This window comes from Ostreococcus lucimarinus, chromosome 20 (genome assembly GCF_000092065.1).
Source record: "Ostreococcus lucimarinus CCE9901 chromosome 20, complete sequence".
NCBI classification, from domain to species: Eukaryota; Viridiplantae; Chlorophyta; class Mamiellophyceae; order Mamiellales; family Bathycoccaceae; genus Ostreococcus; species Ostreococcus sp. 'lucimarinus'.
The window spans coordinates 341675-353710 of NC_009374.1; the positions used below are offsets into that span (position 1 = coordinate 341675).

A 12036-nucleotide genomic window follows, 5' to 3' on the forward strand; every position below is an offset into this window, starting at 1 on the left:
ATAAAAGCCACGGCGCGCGTTCGCTCGGCGCCGTTTACTCCTTCTTCACCGGCGAATCCATGGTTTCGACCGCCGAGAGGTCACCGAGGTCGCCGAAGCGATTGGCGAAGCGGCTCACTTGACCCGCATCCGTCATGATCGCCGACGATCGTCCTTGAAAGAACGGGTGGTTGCCGCTCCAAATATCCACGACGTACTCCGCTTGCGTGCCTCCCACCGTCATGACTTCCTCCCCGTTGCAGAAAACCTTCGCTTCCTCGAACCACTCCGGCTGTTCCTTCGCGCCTTCCTTCTTCGCGTGCATCTTCACCGACGCCCGTCGGGCCTGCGCATCATCGAAACGAAACGCTCAAAGTCAGTCTCCCTCGCGGCGCGAATAGGTTTTATTTTATCTACGCCAGCCATCCACCGCGCGCGTCCCGCGGTCGTCTCCCGCGCCCCGCGCCCGATCTCGCGTTCGTTTCCGCGCGCGCGCGAGATTTAAAATTATCCCGCGCCCCGTCCTCGCGCCGCCGTCCTCGCCCGATCCCGCGCGCGCGCGTCCCTCGTCCGTCGTCGTCGCGCGCGCGTCGCTAGGGTCGTCCCCGTCGTGACGTCGCGCCGCGTTCGCGGTCGCTCGCGTCGTCGTCGCGCACCTCTCGTCGCTGCGCGCGCGCGCCGGCGGTGGCGGTAAATCTCGTCGTCGTCGTCGTCGTCGTCGCGTGCATCGCGTCGATCGCGTCGCGCGTCGCGGTGTCCCAATCGCGTCGCCGCGCGCGACGCCCGGCGTCGCCGAGCGAGACCTTCCCGTGAACGCGCCACACGGATCTTTTGAGACCACGAGACGGCGACGTCCCGCGGCGACGGCGACGGCGACGGCGACGGCGACGGCGACGCGCGCAGACGACGACGCGCGCGCGGACGACGGGCGCGATGTCCGCGCACGCGGTGACGGCGACGACCGCGAGCGATGGGACGTGCGCGACGACGGACGAGCCGAGCGAGTGCGCGTCGAGGAAGCGCGGACGCGGTGGCGCGACGGCGACGACGACGAGCGAACGCGACTGCGGGACGAGGGACGGACCGGAGTCGAGCGCGGGACAGGGGACGACGCTGTATAAGCGACGACAGCGACAGGCGCGGAGAAGCGTGAATGGACGAGAGTTCGCGCGGCGATTGATTGATTTTCGAGGATTTGACTTGAGCGAGACGCAGGCGAACGACATCGCGCGGTTTATTGAATTGTTGCCGGAGGAGATGGAAGAACGCGTGCGTGAGACGCTGGAGAATTGTAGTGATATTGATGATGCGATCGGGAAGCTGGCGAGCGTGAAGATGGTGGAGCAGACGGCGCAGTGCTCGGTGGGCGATTTCGTGAGCGAGGCGGCGATCTCCGAGGCGGCGAATAGCGCGGGAGGCGAGGGGAACGCGGGAGATGTTGGTGAACGCGAAATGGGGACGGCCACGTCGAGCGCGCCCGTGTTGACGATGGAGTGGGTAAACGCGATCGTGAACGAGATGGGAGCCTCGGTGGACGTGTCGGATGCGCAGAATCGCGCTTCGCGAGTCTTGCAAACATTTGAGGGCGCCGTGAGACAGAGATGCGCGGAGTTTAACGATTATAGCAAAGTGATGAAGATGAAGCGAGAGAACGCTTTGTTGAAGCGTGCGGTGGCGATTCAGAACTCACGCATGCAAGACTTGGCGCCGCTTCAGGCCCGCGTGCGCGAACTCGAAGCCGCGTGCGCGCAGTACGACGACAGGCTCAAGACGGCGGAGAGACAAAATTACTCGCTCAGCGTCAACTTAAGGCTCGCTATGGCGGAACAGTCGCCGTTTGGTTCGAAAAACCACGATGTATTTTGATAGAGAGTGCGGACGTTGACGCTGCAAAAGCGCGATAGCTTTCCAACTCTACGATGTAATAAATGTACACAAAAATCGCTACTATTGTTATACTTGCGACGTCGTCGCGTCGTCGTCGTCCTGGCGCCATCCCGGTGGACCTCTAAGGTATCGAAACGTGATATTGATTCGTTCTTTTCCGTTCGTCGGGACGCGATTCTTCGGCACCGCGTGATAATGAGTGTGCTGCAAGGAACCGTCCATCACCATCAGCGAGCCGTGCTCGAGAAAGATTGATGTCTTCTTCTTCGCTCGAGATTTCACCTGAACGTCAAACTTTCTCGTGTGACCGACGCTCACGGCCGCGATACACGCGTTTTTACCGAGTTCGGGTTCGTCATCGGCGTGAAACGCCATGGAATCGTCCCCATCGCGATAACGATTTAAAAGTATATGGTTGAACGTCGCGCCGCATTTCGCCTCAACCGCGGTCTGCAGGCGGCGCAACACCTCAGGCACGGGTACCGGATCGAGCGTCTGGCCACTATATTTGTACGGTAGATCGCCCGCCCACGACACGAGTCTCGGTTGGACGACTTCTTTCGTGACGCCTTTGTCGGGTTGCCAAACGACGATGGAGCGCTGCGCCCATGTCACGGGCGGCGACGACACGAGGCTAGACAACAGTTCGTTCGCCGCGTCTTCGTCGAGGAATTGACGACAAATGCCTAATCTCCCATCGGACTCCTCTGGGTCGACGACTTTGTACACTAACTCGGTCGGATTGTCGTCGAATCCTTCGAAACTGCTAACGATTTGCCGCTCGAGTTCCGCCTCGACGTTGCGTCGCTGTTCTTCCACGTTCACGCCGAAAAATTCGAGCAAAATCGCTTCCATCTCGTCGTAGTGCGCAACATCTTCCCGTAATCGTGAAACAGCGACGGCGTCGCCCGCGTCCGCGAGCCGCTCGAGTCGCGTCAAGTTTAGGCTCGACTGCCTGCGCACCTCGCGAACCCATTCCAGACGTTTTTTGACGTACAACTTGAGCAACGGCGACTCTTTCGGAGATTGTGCGCCCAAACACGGGCCTATGATTTCATCTCTCATCGTGAACGGTCGTTTCGTCGCAGCCGTCTCGTTCTCCGCGCACAGAATCAGATGCATCGTTCCGTTTTCCACGACGAGCCGCTCGTCGACGACGCGATAGTCGTTCGCGCGCAACCATCGACGCACTTGCGCGCCATCTTTCGCCGGCGGATTCAACACTACGCGCTTTAAACTTCCGCGTCGGTTTCCCGACCCCCCACACCCGCCCTCCTCGAGCACGCGCGCCATGGTATTCGCCCCCACGCCCGCGACGACCAAGACGTCGACGCGCTCGTCGTCCCGCAGCGCCGACAACCCGTCGCCCAGTCTCAAATCCACCGTATCCACCGCCGCGCCATCACCGCCGACCATCTCCACTTCTTTTTTCGCCCTCGCCACGTTCTTTTTCGCGCGTTCAATCTCCGCCTCGCTTCGATCGATCGCGACGACTCGCGTCGCGTTCGCCTCGGACGCGCAGCCGAGCGCCAGCAGCGCGTGTCCGCAGCAGCAATCCACCACGACGCCCTCCCCGTCGCCGTCTTCGATCGCGCTCATCGCTCGCAGCGCTTGCAACCGAGACGACCACGCCCACGACGCCGCGCGCGGGACGTCGTCGCGGTCGAGCGCGGGCGCGTCCGGGGCGTCGCGCGCTCTGAACCGCGCGCGCGCGTCCCCGCGGCGGCGACGTCCCGCCGCGCGACGAGGCGTCGACGTCGACGTCGCGCTCGACGCGCGCGCGCTCGACCGCATGGTCGACGCCGCGACGCGCCGGCGCCCGCGAGCGCGCGACGTCGGCGTGTGCGCGGCGTCGCGAGGGCGACGGACGCTCGCGCTCGACCTCGACGTCCAGGCGCCGACGTCGAGCGCGGGATCGGTTTGAATCGAAACCGCAGTGAAACGCGCGCTCGAGCGCGCCGACGCCGCGACGCTCGAACGCGACATGGCGCAAGAGCAACGGCGCGGCGCGACGTCGAGCGCGATCACGCTCCGAGGGTCGACCGAGCTCGTGACGGAGTTTTTCGGGTACGCGGTGAACACCATCTTGTACCAGCGCGGGGTGTACCCGGCGGAGGAGTTTGAACGAAAGAAAAAGTACGGACTCGGGGTGATGGTGACGAACGAACCGAAATTAAAGGAATACTTGGTCGCCGCGCTCGAACGCGTGAACGCGTGGTTGATGGAGAAGGATTTGAAAAAGTTGGTGCTGGTGCTCGCGGACGCGAAGACTGGGGAGACGCTGGAGCGCTGGACGTTCGACGTGGAGACGGATGCGGAGATCGTGGATGAGAACGGTGGTGATGCGAACGGAACGACGACGACGACGACGACGACGACGACGACGACGACGACGACGACGAGGGAGAAGCCGGAGAAGGAAATTATGCAAGAGATACAAGCCATCATTCGGCAAATCACGGCTTCGGTGACGTTTTTGCCTCTGCTCGATCGCGAGTGCGCGTTCGAACTCTTGGCGTACACGGACGCGGCGAGCGCGACGCCGGAGGAGTGCGAAGAGAGCGATCCGAAGTATGTTCGAGACGGCGTCGAGATGCGGTTGCGTTCGTTTAGCACGAAGATCCATACCGTCGACGCGGGGGTGTCGTACAAGACGGAGGACGACTGAACCGCGAGCGAGAGCGACATTTGTAATATCAACCAACGAAGCCGACGCAACGCGCAGCGCGTACGGTGAATGCGGTACGCGCTCGACGCCCAATTCAACTCGCATCGTCCGACGAACGCTAAGTCTTTACGTACAAGCCGAAATTAAACGCGCCGACGTCGGCCGGCGCGCGCGACGCGACGCGCGACGTTGACCGAGCTCACCCCGAATCGGCGTCCGATGTCGACGAAAAGTTAGGACAAGCTAGAACGTGTAACTCTCGTGTCGTCACAAAAGTTTCGGCGACGTTCGCGCCGTCGAGCGGTGCGAAGTCGCGCCGAACCATCGCGAGCAAACCATCACACACCATCTCAAATGATGCAAAATCCATCATTCGGGCGCTTAAATCGCGTCCGAATTCGACGAAAAGTTGGGAAAAGCTGGAGAACGAAAAGTTCTCGCCGTCGGCGCGAAAAGCATAAAGAAACCAAGCGATACCGGGGGTTCCTGACGTCTTCCGACATCGGTACTTATCCGGCCCACGCGGTCTTAACTGAGAAGTTCCGATGGGTTTCTGTGATTTTCCGCGGGTGTGGTCGCTTGATGACACCATGTGCCGCACGACCCTTTAGCCGCGCACCACGCGGGGTCACGGCGCGAACGTTACGGGTACTTTTGACGCCGTGTCGGTACTTTAAGAGTCGAAAACCTATACATTCACAAAATGCACCCCTCAATTATCGCGTCATCGCATCGCCGCTCGCGATTAGGCGCTTAAAAACCTCGATGTACGTGAATTCATCGCCCTTTTTTCGTTTCGTTCCCTGACTTTACCCTGTTTACCCCGTCTGACTGTTTACCCATAGATACCATAGAATTCAAGCGGTCGCAAACAACAACACGGATCCCCACCCCCCCTCGACACGCGCGCATGCCCCCCTGTGCCGCGGTCGTTGAGTGGATAATCGCGATCGGTCGACGATCGACGCCGCGCGACGCCGCACATTCGCGCGCCGAATCCACACCGCACACGCTCTCACGCACACGATGCACGCCGCTCGAGCGCTCCCGACGCAGTTCGCGAACGCGAAGACTTTCGTCGCGAACGCGAACGCGACGACACCGACACGTCACGGACGACGGGCGACGATGACGACGACGCGCGCGACGATGGTGCCGATCGAAGAGCTGAAGACGACGACGACGAAGGCGATTCGAGGGATCGGGTACAACGAAAAGGACGCCAAGGTGATTTTGGACGTGCTCATGTACGCGCAGTTGCGAGGGAACAACCAAGGGATCATCAAGGTGACGACGAACGGGCTCGCGATGGCGCCGGACGCGGAACCGATGGTGGTGACGCACGAAACGAAGCTTTCGGCGGCGATCGACGGTAAGAAAACGCAAGGTATGCTTGTTTTGGCCGAAGCGACGCGCGTGGCGCACGAAAAGGCGAAGGAACACGGGTTCGGGATCGTGGGGACGTGCAACACGAGCACGTCCACGGGGGCGCTCGGGTATTATTGCAAATCCGTCGCCGACCAAGGCATGATCTCCATCTGCTTCGCGCAATCCCCGGAATTCGTCGCCCCGGCCGGGAGCTCGAAGGCTATTTTCGGCACCAACCCGATCGGCGTGGGCATTCCCTCGTCCGAAGGCGCCATGGTGCTCGACATGGCCACGAGCGCGTACAGCTGGTTCGGCGTGCTCGAGGCGAAGACCGCGGGACGCGAACTCCCGGATGGTGCGGCTCAAGACAAGAACGGCGTGTTGACCAAGGACCCGAATGAAGTTCTCGACGGTGGTGCCATCCGAACTTTCGATGGTGGTTACAAGAGCAGCAACTTGGCGCTCGTCATCGAGCTCCTCGCCGGTCCGCTCGTCGGCGCCGCCATCGAAGGCAAGCTCGCGGCGAAGAACTGGGGTAACTTGATCATGGTGATCGACCCGAAGATGCTCGGCCAAGCTGATTTCGAGAAGAACGCCGCGTTCGTGATGAACCGCGTGCGCAACGCGCCCAAGCAACCGGGCGTCGATGCCATCAACCTTCCGGGCGAGCGCGGCGACGCCATCGCCAAGGCGAACGAAGCAAAGGGCGAAATTGACGTCGAGACCAACCTCTGGAACAATTTGAAGAAGGCTGCCGAGGCGTTCTCGGGCTAAGCACGCGCGCATTGTTGGAATATTATCCTCTTCATCACGATTTCAAACGATGATTTCATTTAATTAAACTGTTTCTAAATTCCTCAACTCATGAACGCTTGCAAGCATTTTTTGCGTACGACGCCGCGCCGCGCTATGGATTTAAGCAGTGGCTTCAACTCCAGCCTTAACATCGTTCGTCGCCTCCGGCGTGTTCGCCTCAGACGGCGGAACTAACTGCCAGAACTTGGGCAAATAGTTGGCCCAGTCAGCGAGGATAGCCTTCGCCTTCGGCGAGTTCGTCTTCTCGGCGTGCGCGGAGATGAGACCCTTGAGTTGGGCCTCACCCGCCGGCGTGATCACGCGCTGCATGGCGACAATCTCGCCGTTCACCTTGGATTCGAACGTACCGTCTTCGTCGAGGAAGTAACCGATGCCACCAGTCATACCCGCGCCAACGTTGCGGCCAACCTTGCCGATCGCGACGACGCAACCACCCGTCATGTATTCGCAGCAGTGGTCGCCAGTGCCTTCAACGACCGCTTCACCGAGCGAGTTACGGACGGCGAAGCGTTCACCAGCGCGACCGCTGATAAACACTTGACCACCAGTGGCGCCGTACAAGCACGCGTTACCCGCGATGCTCGCCGACTCCGGCGCGAACGGAGAGTTCGGAGGAGGCATGATGGCAATCTCACCGCCACTCATGCTCTTCGCCACGTAATCGTTCGCTTCACCCACAAGTCGCACTTTCAGGCCACCGACAACGAAAGCACCGAAAGATTGACCGCTGGAACCCTCGATGTCTAAGGTGAGAGAACCAGCGAAGCCATTGTCGCCGTACTTCTTGGCGATTTGACCGGCGACGCGCGCCGTCGCGCAACGGTCGACGTTGACAATCTCCACCTTCTTCGTGTACGTGCCTTCGGTTTCGATGCACTTTTGGACTTCCGGATCGCTAAGGATCTTGTCATCGAGAACGATACCGTCGTTGTGCACCGGTTGCGCGATGCGGTCCGAGGAAGCGCCAGCCTCGCCAGAGGACGTGGTGAGGAAGGACAAGTCGAGAGACGAAGTCTTCGCCGGCGCCTTGTCAATTTGGCTGAGCAAGTCGTTGCGACCGATGATCTCATCGAGAGATCTGTAACCCATTTGGGCGAGGATCTCGCGCACTTCTTGCGCGGCGTACATGAAGAAGTTGACAAGATCGCTTGGCGCACCGGGGAAGCGCGCGCGAAGCTCTTCGCGCTGGGACGCAACACCAACGGGGCAGTTGTTGGTGTGGCAAATACGAGCCATGACGCAGCCAGTGGCAATCATCGCAACGGTACCGAAACCGTATTCATCGGCACCCATGAGAGCGGTTTGGATGACGTCAAGACCGGAGCGGCAGCCACCATCGGCGCGCAAGACGACGCGCTCGCGAAGGCCATTCTCAACGAGAGTTCTGTGCGATTCGACGAGACCCATCTCCAACGGACCACCGCAGTGCTTGATGGACGACAAAGGAGACGCGCCGGTACCACCATCGCCACCCGAAATTTGGATGATGTCGGCGTTCGCCTTGGCGACGCCGGACGCCACCGTGCCGATGCCCGCTTGGGACACGAGCTTCACGGACACCTTCGAGTTCTTGTTGACCATGTGCAAGTCATAGATGAGCTGCGCGAGATCCTCAATGGAGTAGATGTCGTGATGCGGCGGCGGGGAGATGAGCGGGACACCAGCCTTGGATCGGCGGAGCCAGGCAATGTACGGGGAAACCTTCTTACCCGGAAGCTGACCACCTTCTCCCGGCTTGGCACCTTGCGCCACCTTGATTTCGGTCTGGTTGGCAGACATCAAGAACGACGTCGTGACACCAAAGCGACCGGAAGCGACTTGCTTGATAGCGGAAGACGCGACGTCGCCATTCTCCATGCCTCGAAGGTACGGGAACGTTTCAGACTTGCCATCCGCGGTGGCGTCAGTGATGGTTTCGAATCGCTTCGGGTCTTCGCCACCTTCACCAGAGTTGGATTTACCACCGATGCGGTTCATCGCGATGGCGATAGATTCGTGGCACTCTTGGGAGATAGCACCGAGAGACATACCACCCGTGCAGAAGCGCGTGCAAATGTCAGCGACGGATTCGACCTCATCGACGGAGATCGGTTGGCGGTCAGACTTGATTTCGAGTTGATCGCGCAAGCACGTGTACGGACGATCGTTGCGGTGCGCTTGGTAGGCGCTCCAGAACTCATCATTCTTTTCACCACCACCGAGGCCAACAGCCTTGTGAAGAAGCTTAGACATCTCTTGGTTGTTGCCGTGGTATTCCAATCCCGGCTTGACTTGGAACATACCGCGCGCCTCAACCTTGGCCATCTCTTCAGCCTCACCCGGGAAAGCGGACTGGACAAACATGTGCGTCTCCGCGGCAACTTCATCCATGGTGAGACCACCGATGCGGGAAACGGTGCCCTTGAAGGCGGTGTTGATGACTTCAGGCCCAAGACCGTAGCACTCGAAAATTTGCGCGCCTTGGTACGAGGTGATCAAAGAGATACCCATCTTAGACAAGATCTTCTTGAGACCCTTGTTGAGGGCATTCTTGAAGTTGACTTGCACACCTTCCACAGAGACATCACCCATCTTACCGCGCTGGATGGCGGTCTCGACCTTCGGGGACTTTCTCCATGACCGGCAGGTTTCCAAAGCCAACCACGGGCACACAGCGTGTGCGCCGAAACCAACCAAGGTGGCAATGTGGTGCGTGCTGAACGCCGAAGCAGACTCCACGACGATAGACGCGCGGGTTCGAAGACCTTGCGCGATCAAGTAGTGGTGCACGGTACCAACAGCGAGAAGCGAGGGAATCGCGGGCGAGTCCGGACCTTGATCCGGACGATCCGTGATGACGATGCACTCGCTGCCGGCGCGAATCGCCGCGGCGGCCTCTTCGCAAAGCTTGTCAAGGCCAGCCTTGAGGGCACCAGCGGCACCACCAGCGGCGTAACGCGCGGCAATAGTTTGCGTCTTCAGCTTCGGGTGGTTCTTAATGTGCTCCAACTCAGAGTCGAAGAGGACCGGGGAGTCGAGCATGACCGGCGGCGTTTCCTTGCCTTGCGTGTCGAGCAAGTTGCCCTTCGCACCAAGAGTCATGGCCAAGGACATGACGAGACCCTCGCGAAGAGGGTCGATGGCGGGGTTGGTAACTTGCGCGAAGCGTTGCTTGAAGTAGTCATAAAGCAAGCGCGGTCGGCCAGACAAGACGGGCATCGGGGTGTCGTCGCCCATCGACCAAGTGGGTTCGATGGCATCGGACGCCATCGATTCAATGATCATCGTGATGTCTTCGGCGGCGTAACCGGCGCGAGCTTGGCACTCGATGAGTTGGATCGGGTCCAGTTGCGTCGCGCCAATGGGTTCGATGCCCTTGACGCGATCGATGGCCTTCATCCATTCGCCGTACGGGAGGCGCGCGGAGACTTCCTTCGCGATTTCCGTATTTTCCTTGAACTCGCCCGTCTCCAAATCAGCGTAAATCATCATACCCGGGCCGAGACGGCCCTTGGAGACGACATTGGACGCGTTGGACATGACATCACCGAGGACACCAACTTCCGAGGCGACGTAGATGTAATCATCGGACGTGCGCCAGAAGCGCGCCGGGCGCAACCCGTTGCGGTCGAGGCGGGCGCCGAGCTGCTTGCCATCGGAGAAGACGAGCAACGCTGGACCATCCCACGCTTCTTGCATCCCAGCGTAATAATCGTAGAAATCATGAACTTCCGGGAACGTCGCATCGAGTTCGGGGTGGTTGCGGTGCGCTTCTGGCACAAGCAACATCATAGTCTCCGCCGGCGCGCGGCCGGTTCTCACCAGGAGCTCCGCGACTCTGTCGAGGTTGGCGGAATCGGAGGCAGCCGGATTACAGATCGGGCGGAATTCCGGTTCACGACCGCCCCAGATCGGGTTCTCCATATCAGCTTCCTTAGACGCCATCCAGTTCAAGTTACCTTGAAGGGTGTTGATCTCACCGTTGTGTCCCAAGAAACGCATCGGTTGCGAGAGTGGCCACTTCGGCGTCGTGTTCGTGGAGAAACGGCGGTGGTAAATCGAGAACTGCGACTCGTAGTCGGGGTCTTCCAAATCCTTGTAGAACTTGCCCAACACCGCGGATCGAAGCATACCCTTGTACACAATCGTGCGGGAGCTCAAGGTGCAAATGTAGAAGCTCTCAGCTAACACGGCGTCGGAGCTCGCCGACTTTTCGCACGTCTTGCGCGCGATGAACAACTTGCGCTCGAGCTCTTCGCGTTCCAAGCCCGCCCCGTCGACGAGAATCTGTTCGTGCACCGGGCACGTCATCTTCGCGAGCGGACCGACGACGGAGTTGTCCACCGGAACCGCACGCCAACCGAGCACCTTGAGGCCTTCGGCGACGCAGCTCGCCTCAAGAATCTTCTTCGCCTCAGCCGCCTTGGCACCGTCGGTGGGCAACATAACCATACCGACCGCCGAGGAGCCTTCAGAGAATCCACTGATACCATTCGCCGCGCACCACTTGTCCAAAAGCTTCCACGGAATGTGCGTCATGACACCGACACCATCACCAGAGTCGTTGTCCGCCGAGCACGCCCCGCGGTGCTCCATGCACCCGACAGCCATCAAGGAATCTTTCACAGTCTTGTGCGTGCGCTCACCCTTCAACGAAGCGATGAAACCGACCCCGCACGCATCATGCTCTTCCAAAAGCTGCGTGTTATCCACCGCACCGCCTTCATACACGGGCCAATCGCCGTACACCGACCCTCGCTCCGCCAGGCACACCGTCTTCGCGCGGTCGCGTCCCGGCACGCGCACCGTCGAGCACTTGGGCAACGCCGCGGGCTTACGCAACGTCACCGGGGACGGAGTAAACTTCTGCGCGATGTAAATGATCACACTCTACCGTCAGTCTTCTTCGTTCGACGTTCGATCGACGCCTTCGCGCCTCGCCTTCGGCCCGTCTTTTAAACGCGCATTCGCCGTTCGTGATTCGTCGCGGGGTGACTCTTGGAAAACAAGCCCTAACCCCCTTCGCGCGTCGTCGCGCGCGTCTTACGCACCGCTTGGTTCCCCAACGCGCGCATCGTGCCCGCGCTCGCGCTCGCGACGTTTTTGTTACGCATCGCCTGCGCGTGTGCACCATTTTTCGCCCCCACGCGCGCGCGATGGCGACGCGCGCGCGCATCCGTCACCGCGACGGGGCTTACGCGCGCGCCCATCGCTTGCATCGCCTTCGCTCGCTCGCGCGCCCTTCCGGCGCGCGCACGATCGCGACGACGATCAAAGAATTAACCAACCGTTCGTTCGTCCGCTTCGCGCACGACCGATCGTCAAGTCGCGACGTCACC

The 12036-nt window shown here is 60.4% G+C and overlaps 7 protein-coding genes across 7 annotated transcripts; 3 read left to right on the forward strand and 4 right to left on the reverse strand.

Moving 5' to 3' along the window:
* Positions 1–58: 58 nt before the first annotated feature.
* Positions 59–271, reverse strand: OSTLU_9266 (predicted protein; the record flags this gene model as incomplete). Its single annotated transcript, XM_001422681.1, has 1 exon — positions 59–271. A coding segment is annotated over one exon (213 nt), but the record flags the coding sequence as incomplete, so codon positions are not given.
* A 1196-nt stretch (positions 272–1467) lies between these two features.
* On the forward strand, positions 1468–1845 carry OSTLU_43587 (predicted protein; the record flags this gene model as incomplete). Its single annotated transcript, XM_001422522.1, has 1 exon — positions 1468–1845. The coding sequence occupies one exon, from the start codon at positions 1468–1470 to the stop codon at positions 1843–1845; it is 378 nt and encodes a 125-aa protein (XP_001422559.1).
* Positions 1846–1995: 150 nt separating this feature from the next.
* On the reverse strand, positions 1996–2397 carry OSTLU_9147 (predicted protein; the record flags this gene model as incomplete). Its single annotated transcript, XM_001422682.1, has 1 exon — positions 1996–2397. A coding segment is annotated over one exon (402 nt), but the record flags the coding sequence as incomplete, so codon positions are not given.
* A 1453-nt stretch (positions 2398–3850) lies between these two features.
* On the forward strand, positions 3851–4534 carry OSTLU_43679 (predicted protein; the record flags this gene model as incomplete). Its single annotated transcript, XM_001422523.1, has 1 exon — positions 3851–4534. One exon carries the CDS (start codon positions 3851–3853, stop codon positions 4532–4534), a length of 684 nt encoding a protein of 227 aa, XP_001422560.1.
* A 199-nt stretch (positions 4535–4733) lies between these two features.
* OSTLU_94088 (predicted protein) lies at positions 4734–5135 on the reverse strand (the record flags this gene model as incomplete). The annotated part of the gene is made up of 1 exon (XM_001422683.1): positions 4734–5135. A coding segment is annotated over one exon (402 nt), but the record flags the coding sequence as incomplete, so codon positions are not given.
* Positions 5136–5525: 390 nt separating this feature from the next.
* OSTLU_29499 (predicted protein) lies at positions 5526–6713 on the forward strand. Its single transcript, XM_001422524.1, has one exon. It carries the CDS (start codon positions 5684–5686, stop codon positions 6674–6676), a length of 993 nt encoding a protein of 330 aa, XP_001422561.1. The 5' UTR covers positions 5526–5683; the 3' UTR covers positions 6677–6713.
* A 30-nt stretch (positions 6714–6743) lies between these two features.
* On the reverse strand, positions 6744–11964 carry OSTLU_51965 (predicted protein). Its single transcript, XM_001422684.1, has 2 exons — positions 11829–11964; positions 6744–11418 (listed from the first exon to the last, which is right to left on the reverse strand). The coding sequence occupies exons 1-2, from the start codon at positions 11914–11916 to the stop codon at positions 6818–6820; spliced, it is 4689 nt and encodes a 1562-aa protein (XP_001422721.1). The 5' UTR covers positions 11917–11964; the 3' UTR covers positions 6744–6817.
* Between the last annotated feature and the right edge of the window lie 72 nt (positions 11965–12036).